At 35.7% G+C, this 16,070-nt stretch overlaps 1 protein-coding gene across 4 annotated transcripts in view; it reads left to right on the forward strand.

Moving 5' to 3' along the window:
• EML5 (EMAP like 5) overlaps positions 1-16,070 on the forward strand; it is a 112,868-nt gene that overhangs the window by 67,300 nt on the left and 29,498 nt on the right. For 2 of the 4 annotated variants that reach the window (XM_027637921.1, XM_027637922.1), the window contains exons 22-29: positions 1-153; positions 970-1,101; positions 2,381-2,469; positions 3,186-3,362; positions 4,211-4,412; positions 6,067-6,193; positions 7,728-7,742; positions 14,535-14,543. In XM_027637921.1, the coding sequence (XP_027493722.1) occupies positions 1-153; positions 970-1,101; positions 2,381-2,469; positions 3,186-3,362; positions 4,211-4,412; positions 6,067-6,193; positions 7,728-7,742; positions 14,535-14,543 (904 nt within the window). The remainder of the gene's footprint in view (positions 154-969; positions 1,102-2,380; positions 2,470-3,185; positions 3,363-4,210; positions 4,413-6,066; positions 6,194-7,727; positions 7,743-14,534; positions 14,544-16,070) is intronic. The other 2 variants (XM_027637923.1, XM_027637924.1) reach the window with 1 other exon arrangement.

Consider the following 16,070-nt stretch of genomic DNA (forward strand, 5'->3'; position numbering starts at 1 on the left):
GGGGCAGATGTTGCTGCTTTTCTCCTGATGGAAAAGCATTAGCCGTTGGTCTCAATGATGGAAGTTTTTTGATAGTTAATGCAGATACCCTGGAGGATCTAGTCTCTTTCCAGCACAGAAAAGATGTTATTTCAGAGATCCGATTTTCTCCTGGTAAGTGCAATTTTATAGAATGAAGATTTTTATATCGAGGTTGTTCAAGTGAGCTTTATCACCTTTAAAAGTAGTAGGGATTTGTAGTACCTTTTAACATGTAATAAATAGGTCAGCAAAAGTAATACTATCATTTTGAAAAACACTGGTGGTGAAGTCCTCTGTTGCTCATTTAAGGATGAGATTGTTGGAATAAGTTTGCTCATAGCAACCTCCTGAATGCAACAGTCAGTTTTAAATTATCAACATCCAACAGCCTCCCTAGGTCCCAAGGGTTCCACTTTATGAGCTGCATCAGTTACTGTTAGCTAATGAGAATGTTGGCAACTGATGTATCAGAAAGTTTCAGCAACTTCTGTTTTCTTATTTTATTCCCTACAGTGCTTAGCACTCCCATTGAATGACGGGTTTTTTCCAACAGAATAACTCTTATTTAAGAACTCAAATGCATGGCTTAGTTCAGTTAAAATACTTATCTCTAGGAGAAATTTGATGCAAATTACTGATACCAATTCTCATGTACCACTATATTCTGGTTCCCTAAGCCTTGCCACTCTCTGAATGCAATAAATGTTTAAAATTACATCAAATGGTTTTTATTATTTGAAAATATAATGATATAATAGTTGTATATTTCATCCTAATTTTGATTACGTGATATGGACATCAGTTTGTTGAGAAATATGTATAAATTAGCAAGCCAATTTCAAAGAATTCTGGGTTGCATATAGCCAAATTTTAAAATGTACTTGTGTTTAATATACAGAGCAATACAATTTTTGAAAATGTTTTGTGTTTGTACTGATGTTGTTTTAGGGGCTGGAAAGTACTTAGCTGTGGCATCCTGTGACAACTTTGTAGATATTTACAATGTAATGAGTAGTAAACGGGTAGGAATCTGCAAGGGAGCCTCCAGCTATATCACGCACATGGACTGGGACATAAGAGGTAAGTAGCATTCATTGTAAAAATGTACTGTGAGACTGGTTACATTATAAACTAAATACAGTACATATACAATATGAATTTGTGGTATCACTGACAGATTTGTTTCTTCAGTTTATGAATAGGTCCACAGTATCTGAATAAATATTAAACCCATGATTTTTACTACTACTTGTATATTTAGGAGTTGTGCAATTTGAAGTAAATTAGTTTGTCTCTGTAGTTTAGTTTGTTTGGATTTCTTTTTAAATCTTTCCTGTTTATTGTTTGACTTCACAAGGGCATCTAGTAATAGAACAAGGAGGAATGGCCTTAAGCTGAAGGAGGGTAGGTTTAGATTAGATATCAGGAAGAAATTCCTTACTGTAAGTGGTGAGACACTAGAACCGGCTGCCCAGAGACCTTGCAGATGCCCCATCTCTGAAGGTGGTCAAGGCCAGGCTGGATTGGGCTCTGAGCAACCTGGTGTAGTGGTGGTGGGGATGGAACTAGATCATCTCTAGGGTCCCTTCCAACCCAAAACATTCTATGATTCTATGGTTTTACTTCTTTAATGATATACTGCATAACGTGGTTGTGTCTGTAGGTCAGGAATATGTATCCTTTTTATTAAATATAGCAGAAAGACTGGTTTTCCAGTCTTCCTGGGTATTAATAGATGATTAATTTAATTGCTAGATTTAGTCCTGTTGCATTCAAAACCAAGGCTGTGCAATTGTGAATCTATTAGTTCCTGTTCTTATTCCTCTATATAATGACTTTTGAAACAGTCTGATTTAATTTGAAAGAGTGTTAAGAATTAACTTTCTCAGAGAATTTTGAAAGGAGGAAGAGGACATTGGTGAAAATTTCCCTCAGAAATGAGGTAGTATTAAGGCAAGCAGGAATCACCTGCTTGGAAGTAGCCATTGGCCAGGCACCATATGTGCTTTACCATCCCAAGGGCACATGCATCATCAACCAGTTATCATAGACAAGCTTTGAATTAGACCCAGTACATTTTGTCTACTATCTGATGGGACAACCGTAAAAAGGAGAGAAAAGTGATGCATGATTACATTTTTCAAAGAGAGGAAAAAGGGTTGTGAATTTAAGGGATCAAAAGACTTAGATCTCTTTAGAAGACCATACTTCCAGATCCATTATTTATGTATGCAACTTTTTCCAAAATAATTTATGTAGTGCTGTTAGCAACAAAGATCTCAAAATAACCTTTTTTTTCCTTCTGTAAAATGGAATCTTCTATTTAATGTTAACATACAATATGTAATATGTTTTATAGGGAAACTCTTGCAGGTCAACACTGGTGCTAAAGAGCAGTTGTTTTTTGAAGCCCCTCGTGGGAAAAAACAGACAATTCCTACTTTGGAGGTAACTTGTTTGTAAATTAGAGTTATGAAACAGCCATAAGAGGGTATGAAACATACATAAGAGGGAATGATGTATAAAACTATAATTTTTAACTGATCTGTTGAAAAAACTTCTGTTTCAGCATTTGCTCACCTTTATTCATTTTTTTAGCCTGTTCAATTAGATAATGTAACGAGACCGATAAAATGCATAGGTGATATCACATTTTGCTTAAACACCTTTGAAAATTGCAGATTAGTTTGCCCTAACCCTGCTGTGGAAAACATCATGTCTCTCTTTACATAACAATGCAATATAGTACGCATACTACATATAGGCAAGGGTAGTATATTGTAGCTATAATGTTTTGTTTTCTCAGAGACAGAGCCTTGTCATAGGGCAGAGAGCAAAAATGGATAATTTTCAAACAATATTTTCCATGAGATTGAAAGGCAGTATTAGAATATATAATTTTTTTTCTTTAGCCTGGAAGGGTAGGTAAGGTAAAAATTTTTAAAATATTTCTTTAGGTTTTGGAACTTAAAGTTAATAGAGGTAAAATTACAGATCTCAAATGAAATGCTGAATAATAAGAAAATAAGTGATTAATATGTTAAAACATCGTATCTTTCAGACATGATGTATCTTTCAGTGCAAGAACTTTTACTTGAAATCAGATATGGAAGAAAAATGCCTGGGAAGATGCATACTCTATCTCAAGTGGGTTGTTTTTGCAGGTAGAAAAGATTGGCTGGGCATCATGGACAAGCGTTTTGGGCTCTTGCTGTGAAGGAATTTGGCCAATAATTGGTGAAGTCACAGATGTAACAGCTTCATGCCTCACTAGTGATAGTAAAGTATTAGCCACAGGAGATGATTTTGGGTTTGTGAAACTGTTCCGATACCCTGCTAAAGTAAGTAATTTTCAGCTGTTTATGGTGAACATTAATTAATGAATCTGCCCTTTCAAAACAGTGAAATCACTCAGAAAAATAGTGCTTTTATATTCTTCTCCCTATGATCAAAGAAGGCATTCAGTATTACATTGCAGTTTGCAGTGCATTAAACTTGCAGGTGGTAAGAATAACCATTCCAGGTGAAACTATAGAGCCATCTCATGCAGTCTCTTGCTGCTGACAGTGGCAAATGCACAGGAAAACTGTAGTAATGGGAATGCTTTGGAAAACAGTGAACATCTCTTGCTCACATTTCACTCATGAATTTAAGGACCTTCATTCTGTTCAATGTCAGTAATTTTTTTCTAAGATTAAGAGCTTTATATTATTTAACCATGCATCATAGAAAAGCCATTACAGAAGCACATTATATTTTTACTACTCTTCCAGAACCTTTCTAGTTTTCCTGTTTATTTATTAGTAAATACATCTTCAATTTTGAAATGTTGCCATGATAAGGATGGCAACAATGCACAAATACTGACTCAAAATATTCTATGTGAATTTTATTCTAAATCAGTTAGATTATTGTCTCTCTTAGGAAAAGTGATGCAGTGTTAATTGCTGGAATCTGTTTATAAACTAATTCTTGCATGCTTGATATGGAGATATGGTTAACAATTTCATGAAGTTGCTATAGGAGAAGGACTTGGCAAATCATGTGATACAATCATATGAAATGAAAAACAGCTGAAGCATGAACTTGTAAAGAAGTTAAGACATGTCATTGTGCACCAGCAACTCATTTCAGTTTTGTCTAGCAGACTGGTTAAATTTGATTCTTGCCTTTCTTTTTCCCTTCTAAGGGAAAGTTTGGAAAATTTAAGAGGTATGTTGCTCACAGTACCCATGTAACAAATGTCCGTTGGACCTACGATGACAGTTTACTGGTCACTGTTGGAGGAGCAGACACCTCTTTAATGCTGTGGACTTATGAGATGGAAGGACATCGGGATAGCAGGCAGTGTGACAGTGAAGAGTCTGATCTAGATTCTGAAGAAGATGGAGGTGGGTAATAATTTATGGAACTAGCTGGATTATGGTATTTCAAGAAGACTTTATTTTATTAATGGAAAACTGCTAATTTGGAAATAATCGTTTTATAGATTGTTTTGATTGTAAGTAGTGAAGAGACTTCAAAAATGTTAAATAAAATTTCTTTTTGGGGAAAGGACTGTTAAATTGCTGACAAGAAAATGATCGTGAAATGTTTGACTTACTGCTGCTTTGAGTTAGAGTATATAAATAGAGTCTTTAAAAGAAAAAAATTTGTGTCAATGTCTATAAAAATAGAATCATCACAGTTTAGATTTAGGCACCAATTCTAAAGGAATTGTATTAGAGTCTGTGTAATGTGAGATCACAGTTGTCTTGATGTTATAGCATCTTTTTCCATAACATGGAAGCATAGTAGACTGAGGTAGACTGATGTTGATAAATGGAACAATCTATTGCAAGGTCATAAACCCAATAGTTATAAAGTATTACTTACATTTTGTAGTATCAATTTATGATGGTTTTGCCATACTTAGTGTTTTCCTTTTCATGTTATACTTCCAAGGGTTCATAAGCCTCCAAACTTGTTTTCTCTTCTTCTAAGCGCAGTTTTTCCTCCATGTCAATTCCTCAGTCTTCAAGCACTTTTAAACTATCACTGCTACTCTTTAAATAGTTCTACGTAATAAATTATCTTCAGTTTTCACTAAAATCTGCTAAATGACCAAAGAAACACTTTAAATATCAGAGACATAGTAAACATTAATTGGAGAAGAGTTTTTATTCACTGTCTTTCTTCTTAAAATTATTGAAGAATACATCCACAAAGTAATTTAATTACCTACAGGAGGACTCGCCAGCTTTAACTTTCTAAGTCAAAAATTGCAATTTTCAGAGGATTTGTTCAGCTTCTGTCTGTGACCTGTTAGCACATCTTAGCCCTATAACCTTCCTTAGGCTCTGGTACTTTACACAGAACCCTCTTAAGCTATGTGTTCGAAAGTACTCTAGAAGAGAGAGGTCCGTGAAGCTTTACAAGAAAAGGCACTGATATCTTTATCCACAAAAGTTTCTCTTGGTCATGTCCTATTAATTTCAGTTAGAGTTAGGAACTATTCACAGTGTTGGCACTAGAAGTCTCTATCTTAAAAAAATCAGTAATGGTGGGTGAGTAACAACCCTGTCACTATTTAGCTTTTTCATCATGTTTACCATAGTAAACATCACCTTGATATGCCTGACTATCCCTAAGCATTGTGTAGGAACCCTGTGCAGACCTATAGATTCCATCGTAATAGATGGACCCTGGAACTGAGAACAACCAGGTGCCAAATCTTACAGATCTTAAGAGCAGGTGTCAGGTAGTGAGGTCCTTTGTTAGTGATCCTAGTTAAGGCCAACCAAGCAGAAATGGGATAGCTTTGAACTCTTTAATTATTTTTTCCACAAAGATATTGTAGGGAGGTTTTTTTCTTAGAATGCCTTTTATTAACAATGTTCATGATTCCTAGCTGCTTTCTTTCTGTTGTGTATTTATGTTACTAATAATAGATGCTGTAATTGTTTTTGTAATCCAATACATTGTTGAAATCTGCACAAATTATGATTTAGCTTTTTTTTCTGGTACCTTAGTTTGGTTTGATACTGTTCACTCTGGTTTTCTTAGGTTATGACAGCGATGTAACAAGGGAAAATGAAATTAATTACACCATCAAAGCCTTATCAACAAACATTAGACCAATGTTTGGAATTAAGCCTCATCTGCAACAAAAGGAGCCAACCTTAGATGAAAGGTAATTACTAAATTACAATTCTAGCTAAGAAATCAGTCTGAAAAGATAATGATAGTAAAACAAAATTATATTGAAGTATATAATTCTTAACTTAAAAGGATACGTATAAGAAGAGTCTGAACATTTCTTTGGAGAAAAGAAAAAGAAAATTCTTACCTAAGGACTAGGCTGTATATATTTTTCAGAGAACACAAAAGATTACAAATGGTGTATGTATATTTTTATGTTTTGGGAGTTTCTTGAGATAATTGATTTATTTGCTGGTGTTTAAGAATATGTTCCTTTTGAAACTTAAATACTAAGTGGTATCTAGTGATGGCATCATAGGCATTAGCCTGTACAATCTTTTTCATGAAACACAGCTCTCTTTCTTGGTTCGGCCCACAAAATACTCTGACAAATTCAGCTCTAATTGCTCCTTGCACTGCTTCTATCTCCACATAACTTGTACCTTCTGTCTGCAGTGGTTCTGCATTTTCTGTTAATGAGTCTTGGAAAATGAAATTGCTTGCTTTGCAGTGTCAGTTGTATTGCTTGGTTCACTATTGTATGCTTTAGAAATGAATGGGTGGGGAGCAGAGTAGAATAAGACCCGAAGGTAAAGTAGATGTGAAATAGAAAAACAATTTATAACCACTAGAACATTAACTGTTGTAGAATCTGCAACCAAGCGCGGGACTCTGAAAGTTGTTGTTTGTTGTCAGCAAAATAGATGTGGACAGTATATGTGAGGGAGAAGGAAAGAGGGATTCCTAACATGGCAATTGAGGAATGCTAATATTAAAGAGAGGGAAGTAAGGAAAACAACACAGTATAATTAGATGTAACGATATAGTGAAATAGCAAATTGGAAACTTCCTGCAGGAATGTGAGGAGTTCTGTTATGATGTTCATGCCTCTTTCCACAGTGAAGCTGGACACATCTGTGATACACTTGTTGAGAAATGCAATTTGACATTGTGGGCTTTTTTTGTGTTTATTTTGTTTTTAAGTTGTGTTGCTGAAGGAGGGAGTGGGATGCCTGTGTATAATGCTGTGGTTCCCTGTCTTGCATTTATAATGAGAAATGGTCTTTCTCTTTTTTAATTAGATTATTTGATGTGGAAAGCAAAAAGAAATAATGTACATGATATGAAAGCTATGATCAAAGATTTTTTTTTTTTAAATGAAATTGTAAACCTCTTGTGTTTCTTTCAAGAATTGTTTCTGGAAGCTGAGTGAGTTGTGGTTTTCAGTTTCAAATAAAATATTAAAAGAGAATTAATTCTGTAGTAAGGTAATTAAGTTCTGATTCAGAATGCATAAAAGTTAATGAAAGAATTCCATTGATTGCATTATTAAAAGTCTGGGGCCCTAAAACTTCAGAGAAAAGTTTTTCGTAAAGAGTAAAACCAGGTTATGGTTGCTGTATATATTTTAATTTCTGTTCTGCTAAAGTTAATATTGTATAAGATTGGTAAATGTTTTAGTCGACTGTCATAGATACTAATTTTTATTTTATTGTTATTACTCTTTCCTTTTGCTTCCTATGAAGGCAGGGGGTAGTAAGGTAAGTTTATTTACACAAAGTCCAGGATTAAATGCATTTTAATAACAAACTGCTTAGGAAAGTAATTGCACTTTGAAATAGAAGTGAAGAATTTATCTCTTTACTATTAAATAGTATCTCGTTAATGGGTAGAAAAGAGATAAGGATCAAAAAAATCCATCCAGTTCTCAGTCTGAGTTGACATGAGTGAACACTACATAGAGTATTTGAGAGGAGGTGTTCAAACCTCATCCTCCTTTCCTCAATACTTTGGAGTGACTGAGGAACAGCTTGACTTCAGTAGCCAGAATCAGCGCTTGCCTAACTGCTTGTGGACTTTTGTAAGACTGTGTTACAGTGTTGTTGTAGAGGTCCAACATGGAATAGAGAGTGCAGTGAGCATGTTGCAGAGATGCCTGAAGTGACTGTTTGAGCAGTATCACCATGTCTGCAGCATTGTGTTGGAGTTAATAAAGCTTCAGGAATGAGAGGAAAATTATTGCCTTGGCTGCAGCATTTTACTAATGCACTATACTACTTGAGGATCAGAGCTGCTGGGTCCACAAAGCGTTCATATGGGAGTCTCTAGCTTAGGTGCCTGCATTAGCTTATGAGCTTTTGCACATACTCTATTTAGAATATATCCAAACTCAAAAACATGCTCTTACATTTGTAGCACAACAAATCCTTAGGCTGTAGGCCACCCTTCAGACTTGTAGACTGAAGTGCCAGCCCACTTGGACCTACACTGATTAAGAAAAGAGAAACCCTCTCATACCTACCTGGACTCTGTTTCAATGAAGTCACATACCTGTGGTGCCAGATGATACAATTGTCTTAAACTCTGTGTATCCTTCTTAAAGACAACTTGACATAACCAAGAAAGCTGCTGTCTTCATCTAAATTTTAAAACATACTAGCAACCTCTATCAAATTAATTCTGTTTTTAGGCTTTTGAAAAAAAAAAGTGCATCTGTAAAGTCTTTGTTTCTGTGTAAGTGTTCAGAGCATGTTAACTTATACAGAGTTTTGCTTTGCCCCTGACTGAATGCCAAGTGCCCACGAAAGCTGCTCTATCACTTGCTTCCTCAGTTGGACTGGTGAGAGAAAATATAACCAAAAGCTTGTGGGTGCTAAAAAAGGACAAGGACAGATCACTCACCGATTACTGTCACAGGCAAAACAGATTCAACTTGAGGAAATTATTTGAATTTGTTACCAGTCTAGTCAGTAAAAAACCTGAACCTTAAAACACATTATCCCCACTCCTCCCATCTTCCAGGGCTTAACTTTACTTCTGAGTTCTCTACCTCCTCTTCCCACAGCAGCACAGGGGGACAGGGAATGGGGGTTGCAGTCAGTTCACCCATTGTCACTGCCACTCCTTCCTCCTCAGGGGAAGGACTCCTCACACTCTTCCCCTGCTCCAGTGTGAGGTCACTCCCATGAAAGATAGTCCTCCATGAACTTCTCCAGTGTGTGTCCTTCTCATGGGCTGCAGTGGATCCAGCATGAGTCCCTTGCATGGGATGCAGTCCTTCAGGAACTGACTGCAGTAGCGTGACCCCCACAGGTCACAAGTCCTGCCAGCAAACCAGCTCCAGTGTGTGGGCTCCTCTCTCCGTGGGGACACAGGTCTTGCCAGGAGCCTGCTCCAGCACAGGCTTCCCATGGGGTCACAACCTCCTTTGGGCATCCCCCTGCTCCAGTGTGTTGTGCTCCATAGTTGTCCGTCCACTGTGGATCTTCATGGACTTCAGGGGGACCACCTGCCTCACTGTGGTCTTCACAGCGAGCTGCAGGGGCCTGGAACACCTGGTCCCCCTCTTTCTTCACTGAACCTGGTGTTCACAGCATTGTTTCTCTCTCATATTCCCACTACTCTTCTCCAGTTGCTGTTGCTGTTGCACAACAACTTTTTCTCCCTTCTCAAATGAATTGTCCCAGAGGCGTTACCACCATCACTGATGGCTCAACCTTGGTGGGTCTGTCTTGGAGCTGGCTGGCATTGGCTCTGCTTCTAGCAGCTTCTCATAATGTCACCCCGGTAGCCCCTCCTGCTACCCAAACCCTGCTGTGCAAACACAGTACAACTGTTCAGAGTGTACATCGTACATCCATGGCATTCCATATTATGTGTAAGATTGTTAATGTTGACTGTCAAACATCAGAAGAGATGTGATTCTTGTAGTAACACTTTTTTGGAATCCTTGTAATCTCAGGATCACAGGTGCACACTAGTGTACAATGTGCTTCGTGTATGGAGGAGATTTCTATTCAGAAACTATCTGAACCTCTTTTACTAGGGTGTAGGAAGTTTTTAATTCTCTATGGGAGAAGATGGAGTTAAATACTACAAGATAATTGAGCTCCAAAGCTATGTATAAAGACTTTAAACACCAAACCAAAAATGTGGTTACTACTTAAGATTGTGCCTGACAGCTGAAATGTAATTCATAAACCCTAGCTTAATAGTGAAGTTTCCTCTATGTAAAAGGAGTATGACTTTTAGTATCCAGAGTATTAAATGAGATAAAAATAGAACACTAGAAGAAGTACCTTACCTGAAATCTCCTATGCTTCCTAGTTCTGACTCACAAAAGCCCATCTGCAAGGCCAGGAGCTGTAGTCTGACCCTGTGGCCTGTATTTAGAGTCAGGTATTGCTCAAAAGTTGATTCACTGAAATTATTTCGATCGTAATATTTATGAGAAAGGTTGAGTTGACCTTGGGTTTTTTTAAGCAGTAGGATGACATAAGAAATTACATTTTTATGCCATTTAGTCTATCAAAAATTCAAATACATATCAACGTGTGTCGAAACAGTGGTTTTTTGCTAAAGCGCTGCAAAAACCAATGAAGGAATCTCTAGAGTCAGAAAGGGACAGCAGGCTGAAGAGGCTGCAAAATGCTGTAGTCTGGTGGGTAGGTAACTTCTCTGTGAACAAACATGCAATTCTGCTTTTGCTGTAGCATAATTATTTTCTTCCAGTGACCCTTAATTCAAAATCTGAATGCAGTTCCCAGAACATGAATCTGAACTAAGGATTACTTTTGATCTTAAACAAATAAAGTTTCCTGTTCTCAGCTTTATGGTTTTGCTCATAAATTACTTTTTTTTTTGAAATAGCAGAAGTTAAAAAAAATTTCTTTTTACCTTCACAACAACACAGTTTTACTAAAAGCAGTGGACATTTCTGTGTTTTCATCATTTTTATGGCTAACACATTAACTGGAGATGTGAGTTGCATCAGCTTCTACTTCCAGGCCGCACTGCCTTTGTTTTTCTGTCAGGACAAAATGATTTTCCCAAGTTTTTCTGGGACTTTTCTTTTTCTTTTTTAAGCAATTCAATAGTCAAAAGAAAATAAGGGAGGGAGTTATTTTTTTAAACCTAGAGATGCTAGTGCTGTAAAAGTTGATATGCTGAATAGACATACGTTAAAGCTTTAAATTTCAGGCAACTTTTAAAAAAGACCTTATGGATTTGAATTCAAGATTTCATTCAGATTCAACTGGTTTAAGGTTTGCTTGTAGTGTTGTCAAAGGCCACCTCTACTAATATATACCATTCTCTAGTAGTGAAATTACCATACTTTGTCACTGAAATGGGAATACTTATTTCAACTTCAGTTGAAAACACAAAATGCCACTGGCTGTGAGGCAGTACTTAGGTCTGTAATTTGAATTATTTATAATTTCTGAATAATAATGTTTACAGGTAATATTTTTTTTATGTGAAAAGATGTCTACTGTGTCTCTAACTTGTTTGTGTAATAGCACTATGCATACTCAGCAACGCAAAATAAATTTGAAAACCATTTTGATCCTTTAGTAAGGATCTTTTTCTAGTATTTTTTTTGCTAGATAAATTACTCAGAAAAAAAATCCATCATGATTGATTTTGAAAACAACAAAACACTTTTGGCTCAGCTACTTCCTGAACTGCAAATCACTGGAGGTTGGGAGATGACTCTGGAGAATATCACTCCGTTCTTATTCTGTTCTTATGTTCCCTGAAGTTTGCTATTTGTCACTGTCAAAGGGGAAATGCTGTTAATAATGTCACTTACATAAGAATGGCTGTACCAAGAGATCTCAAAACTAAACAACCAGGATTCCAGTAATTTTTCACCATAAATTTTAGAGATTTGCAAGCAACTAAAACCATTACTCAACCCATGTGCTGAGATCTCTTGCGTGAAAAGGTCCCAGTGACTTATATCTTTCAAAAATTCTTTGGATGTTTTGCATCCACTCCCAGGTAAATTCCAAACCGGGCATTGTGGCAAAACTGATTTTATTTATATATTTCCTTATTTTTTGTCTTGAGGATTTTTTTGAGTGTTTATAAGGACTTATGGACAGATGTAAAAATGGGAAGGAAACAAAAAATGATTTACAAACTAGTCCTTTACAGATTCAGAAGTGAAGAATTTTTACCCAATACAGACAGCAAATAAAATTAATTGTTTTTCCAAGGGAGTGAGAGAAGGAGGAAGCTACTGAAATGAGATTTGCTTTATCTGAACCTCATAATTATCACCTTGTAATTGCCACTGAAGGAGAAATTCAGAGATTTTAAACAAACATTTTCTATATGTTTTAGATAAATGAACAGAATGCAATTGCATGTTTCTGTTTGCTAATTTAGTGACTTGTGATATCAGTGGAAATAGCATGAATTCCGGAGCTCTTTTTGTAAAAAATCATCTTCTCCTTTTACTTTGTCAACTTGTGTGATCTGGGAGAGGGGAGAAGCGAGGAATCAAAATGAAAAATTATAGCAAGAGATTTTGTGATAGCAGCTTCTTCTTTCTCTCTGTCTTCCCTGTTTGCAGAATAAATTAGATTACAGGAAAGTTTAAATTTAAAGTTAACTTCTTTTAAAAACAACAGTTTTAGAAAACGGGCCTTTTTGAAACCAACCTTTATGCCCATTGAAATGTGTGTTAGTACAGGGCATTACCCTTGAGACTGAAACCCCTGAAATTTCAGATTTCATTCTTTCCAAGCACAAATGTAATTATTGTTAGTTTCTTGTATAAAAAACTGTAGACTGAAACATCATCATGGAAAGGAATAGTCTTCCTTTACCAGTTTGAGGTAATTATTTCTTCCTCTCAAAGATGAGCTAAAACTCATGTCTTTAAGGAAATGGAAAAGCCAATTAGCAAAGTATCAAGTTTTACCAAATAATCTCCTTTTTTGAATGCCAAGAGAAAAATCTATTAATTTTGCAACTAAAAAGGAAATGTCTAGAAAAGTGATTGCATGACCCACTGATGGAGGTTGGAAGATTTGTATTTGAATTACGATCTGTGTAGACTAGTTTTATCAACAGAACCTAAGAAGTTATCTGAACAGAATGCATTTGTTGAAGAAAGGGGTAGCTGGAACACAGGCATATTGCTATAGTTGAATTCAGCTTCATGGAAGTCTTCTGTATTTCAGTGATGAAGACTGAACAAAACAGCCTTTTATGAAATCTACCTTGTACCAGTTAGGTATCCAGCCATATCTCCATATGCATAAACATTAGCTAGCTAGTAATTTTACATGTCATATGTAGTCCATATGGTAGAATTGGATATTAAAGAATTGAAACTGCCAAATCAAAGCTAAAAGGTTTCCTCTGACTATATGAAAATTTGTTTCAGTGGACTCAGGAAAATTCTAAGAGAAAACTGAGCTCCGTTCTTGGAGAATTTCTCATTTCCCCTGCATAGAGCTTACTGTGAAAATTATCTGAAGGTATTTGAATTCTGTAGTCATTGAAGAATTGCATGTTATTGACTGTAAAACATGTTTAAGCTACATTTGGATTTTATTGTGAGAAAAGGCTTAGCTGTTTTATATATGAGGAAACAGTGCATCAGTCTTGCATTGCAGGATAAAGTTAGAACTATATAGAAGAGATTGAGTAAAACACATTAATTTCAATGGGTGAAAAAATCCATTTGTAAATTGGCGAGTTGTTAACATTGTGTTCTTAATTTTCAGGTAAGTTTTCCCTAAATTATTCCCTACATTATTTTTGCTTCACTTATAAGTGAAAAAAACTAACTCGTGTCCTCCTTGCTGGAGTTGCGTTGTTGTTCTAACCACATCAGTGGCAGTGTACCTGCTAATCAAACTAATGGAAAGTGCCCATGCATACTACAGATATTAGGAAATAATCTATACATGCCCATATATTCTGATGGTTAATAATGATTTTTGGCTAGTTGAGGTATAGGAGTGTGCATCATACCTTACTGAGGAAACCCATCCAGTGCAAAGTATCTTCAGTTAACATAAGCTGGATCAAATAGTCATGAAAAAACAGTTTATATCGGCAGAGCTCAATAGCCCACACATTTTGACCAGCTGAGGTAGTTGTGTTTTAGTATAACTGAATGTATTTTTATGAGTGAACTTGAATGTCTGTCTCCAATAGTGAGTTGACTGTTCTATCAGCTAATTTTGTGCATTAAATGCAAGTGTTGTGTTTGCCAACTCTTTAAACACTTGATATACCTCAGAGGTTTTTGGGTCTGCTTCTGATTCCTTTCTGTGTTTACAGCAGGAATTATTCCTAAGAATTTTATTCTCATACGAACACATGTTCATAATTCCCATTTAAGTGAATGGGAGTTTTCTATACAAATAATAGATTTACACAGTCTATGAAGTGAGTAATCCCCTTGTAAAAAGAAGTAAACAAACCAGGAAGTCAATAGTAATTATTTATATGAATAATTCACTGACACCTAACTTTTAGCCAAACTTGTATAAGTAATCCTTTTCTCTTTCCCATCTGCTGCTGAAAAGAGGTTCCAGGTAATGCTTTTATTTTGCTATCTAGTCCATCATATACTGTCATCTCCCATTTTCCTTAAAAAGCCATCTGTCATGTTGGGTGCTATACCATGCACCTATCACTCTTTAGAATACTACTGTATTACAAATTAGAAATTACATGTATTCATTGTAGTTGTTTCATAAAATAGGCCAGATTTTTTTAAACCTACCAGTATAAAATTAACTCCATAAACTATTAAACTGCCCTATGTTTTACAAGTGTTTTTCAATAATATTTATTAAAATATAGAGATTAGCACTCTTTCCCTTTCCAGTTCCCTAGTGGACAGCTGTTTTGCACTTGATGGGACAGACTCACCTGACATGTCAAGGTGTATATATTATTAAATTATATAAGTATTAGATTACCTATATCTGCATTAATAGATGCAAACTGGCATTTACTACTCATAGGGCACTTGAAAATATTTATGAGTAATTGTTACCAAGAAGCAGTATTCATAAACTACCACATTTCATTATCTTCTAATGGAAATCAGACCTCTATAAATTTTTACAAGTGACTTTGAAGATCTTACCAAGAGTAAATTGAAAGAAGTCATCCTTACTTTTAAAATTCATTCTATACTTCATACTTATTCTGTTAATAACTTTAGAAACTCAGTATCAATAATGAAAATAGGGAGTGAAATACAACATCATACAAGACAACACGGGTATCAGTATCAGTAATATTGAAGCTATGTCTAAAAGTGTGAAAAAGGAATTTCTTTGTTTCACACACTATTTAGAAATGCTTGTATGCAACTTTTATGGTTTCATAAGAAGAAATATTAAAATATATATCAAATCTATTTTCGTTTTGAAAACAAAGCACCAATATTAAGATATTTATTTCCCTTATGATAGATGGCTGGAAGTCTCCTTACACATGCTCAAACTGAACCCATCTATATGTGCATTTACCCCAAAATCTTATTCGTGCTGTCCTTCCCATCTTTTGCACACAGTTTTTTGAGCATGCAACCAGTTATGCATACAGGCATATGACCACTGTGTGTTGTATATGCCATCAGTCACTTTCCTGCACATTAAATAGCAAGTGAAAAATATCTTCAGCTTTCACACCTTCAAAAATGCACTTGGAAAATGTATTCTTCTGTCCTTCAACATTCTTGCTTTTAAATGCACAAGTTGTCGTCTTGAAACTTAATTGGGGAAAAAATACTTATGTGCTTGTAGTTTGCATTCTGGTTCCACTGCTCTGGATCAGTATAGAGTTAACCTTGCATGGATAGGTACTTTGATAAATTGTCTAGGTGACCTGTTAGATAATAAAGCTGAGTAAAAGTTGCCAAGTACATTCCCTTTATTCTGTGGCGTGGTAATGTGCAGATGTTAATGTACTCTAATGATTGGCTAAGGATGATATCAACCTATATTTGTATCCATGCAGCCTTTAAGTATAGACAGTCTTCTCAAGCAGTTGTTTAATGTGAGACTGTTTTACCTCTTCTCCCATTCTATCATGAGGGATTAGCAGAC

The sequence above is a fragment of the Corapipo altera genome, unplaced genomic scaffold (genome assembly GCF_003945725.1).
Source record: "Corapipo altera isolate COAL_440 unplaced genomic scaffold, ASM394572v1 23, whole genome shotgun sequence".
NCBI lineage: Eukaryota > Metazoa > Chordata > Aves > Passeriformes > Pipridae > Corapipo > Corapipo altera.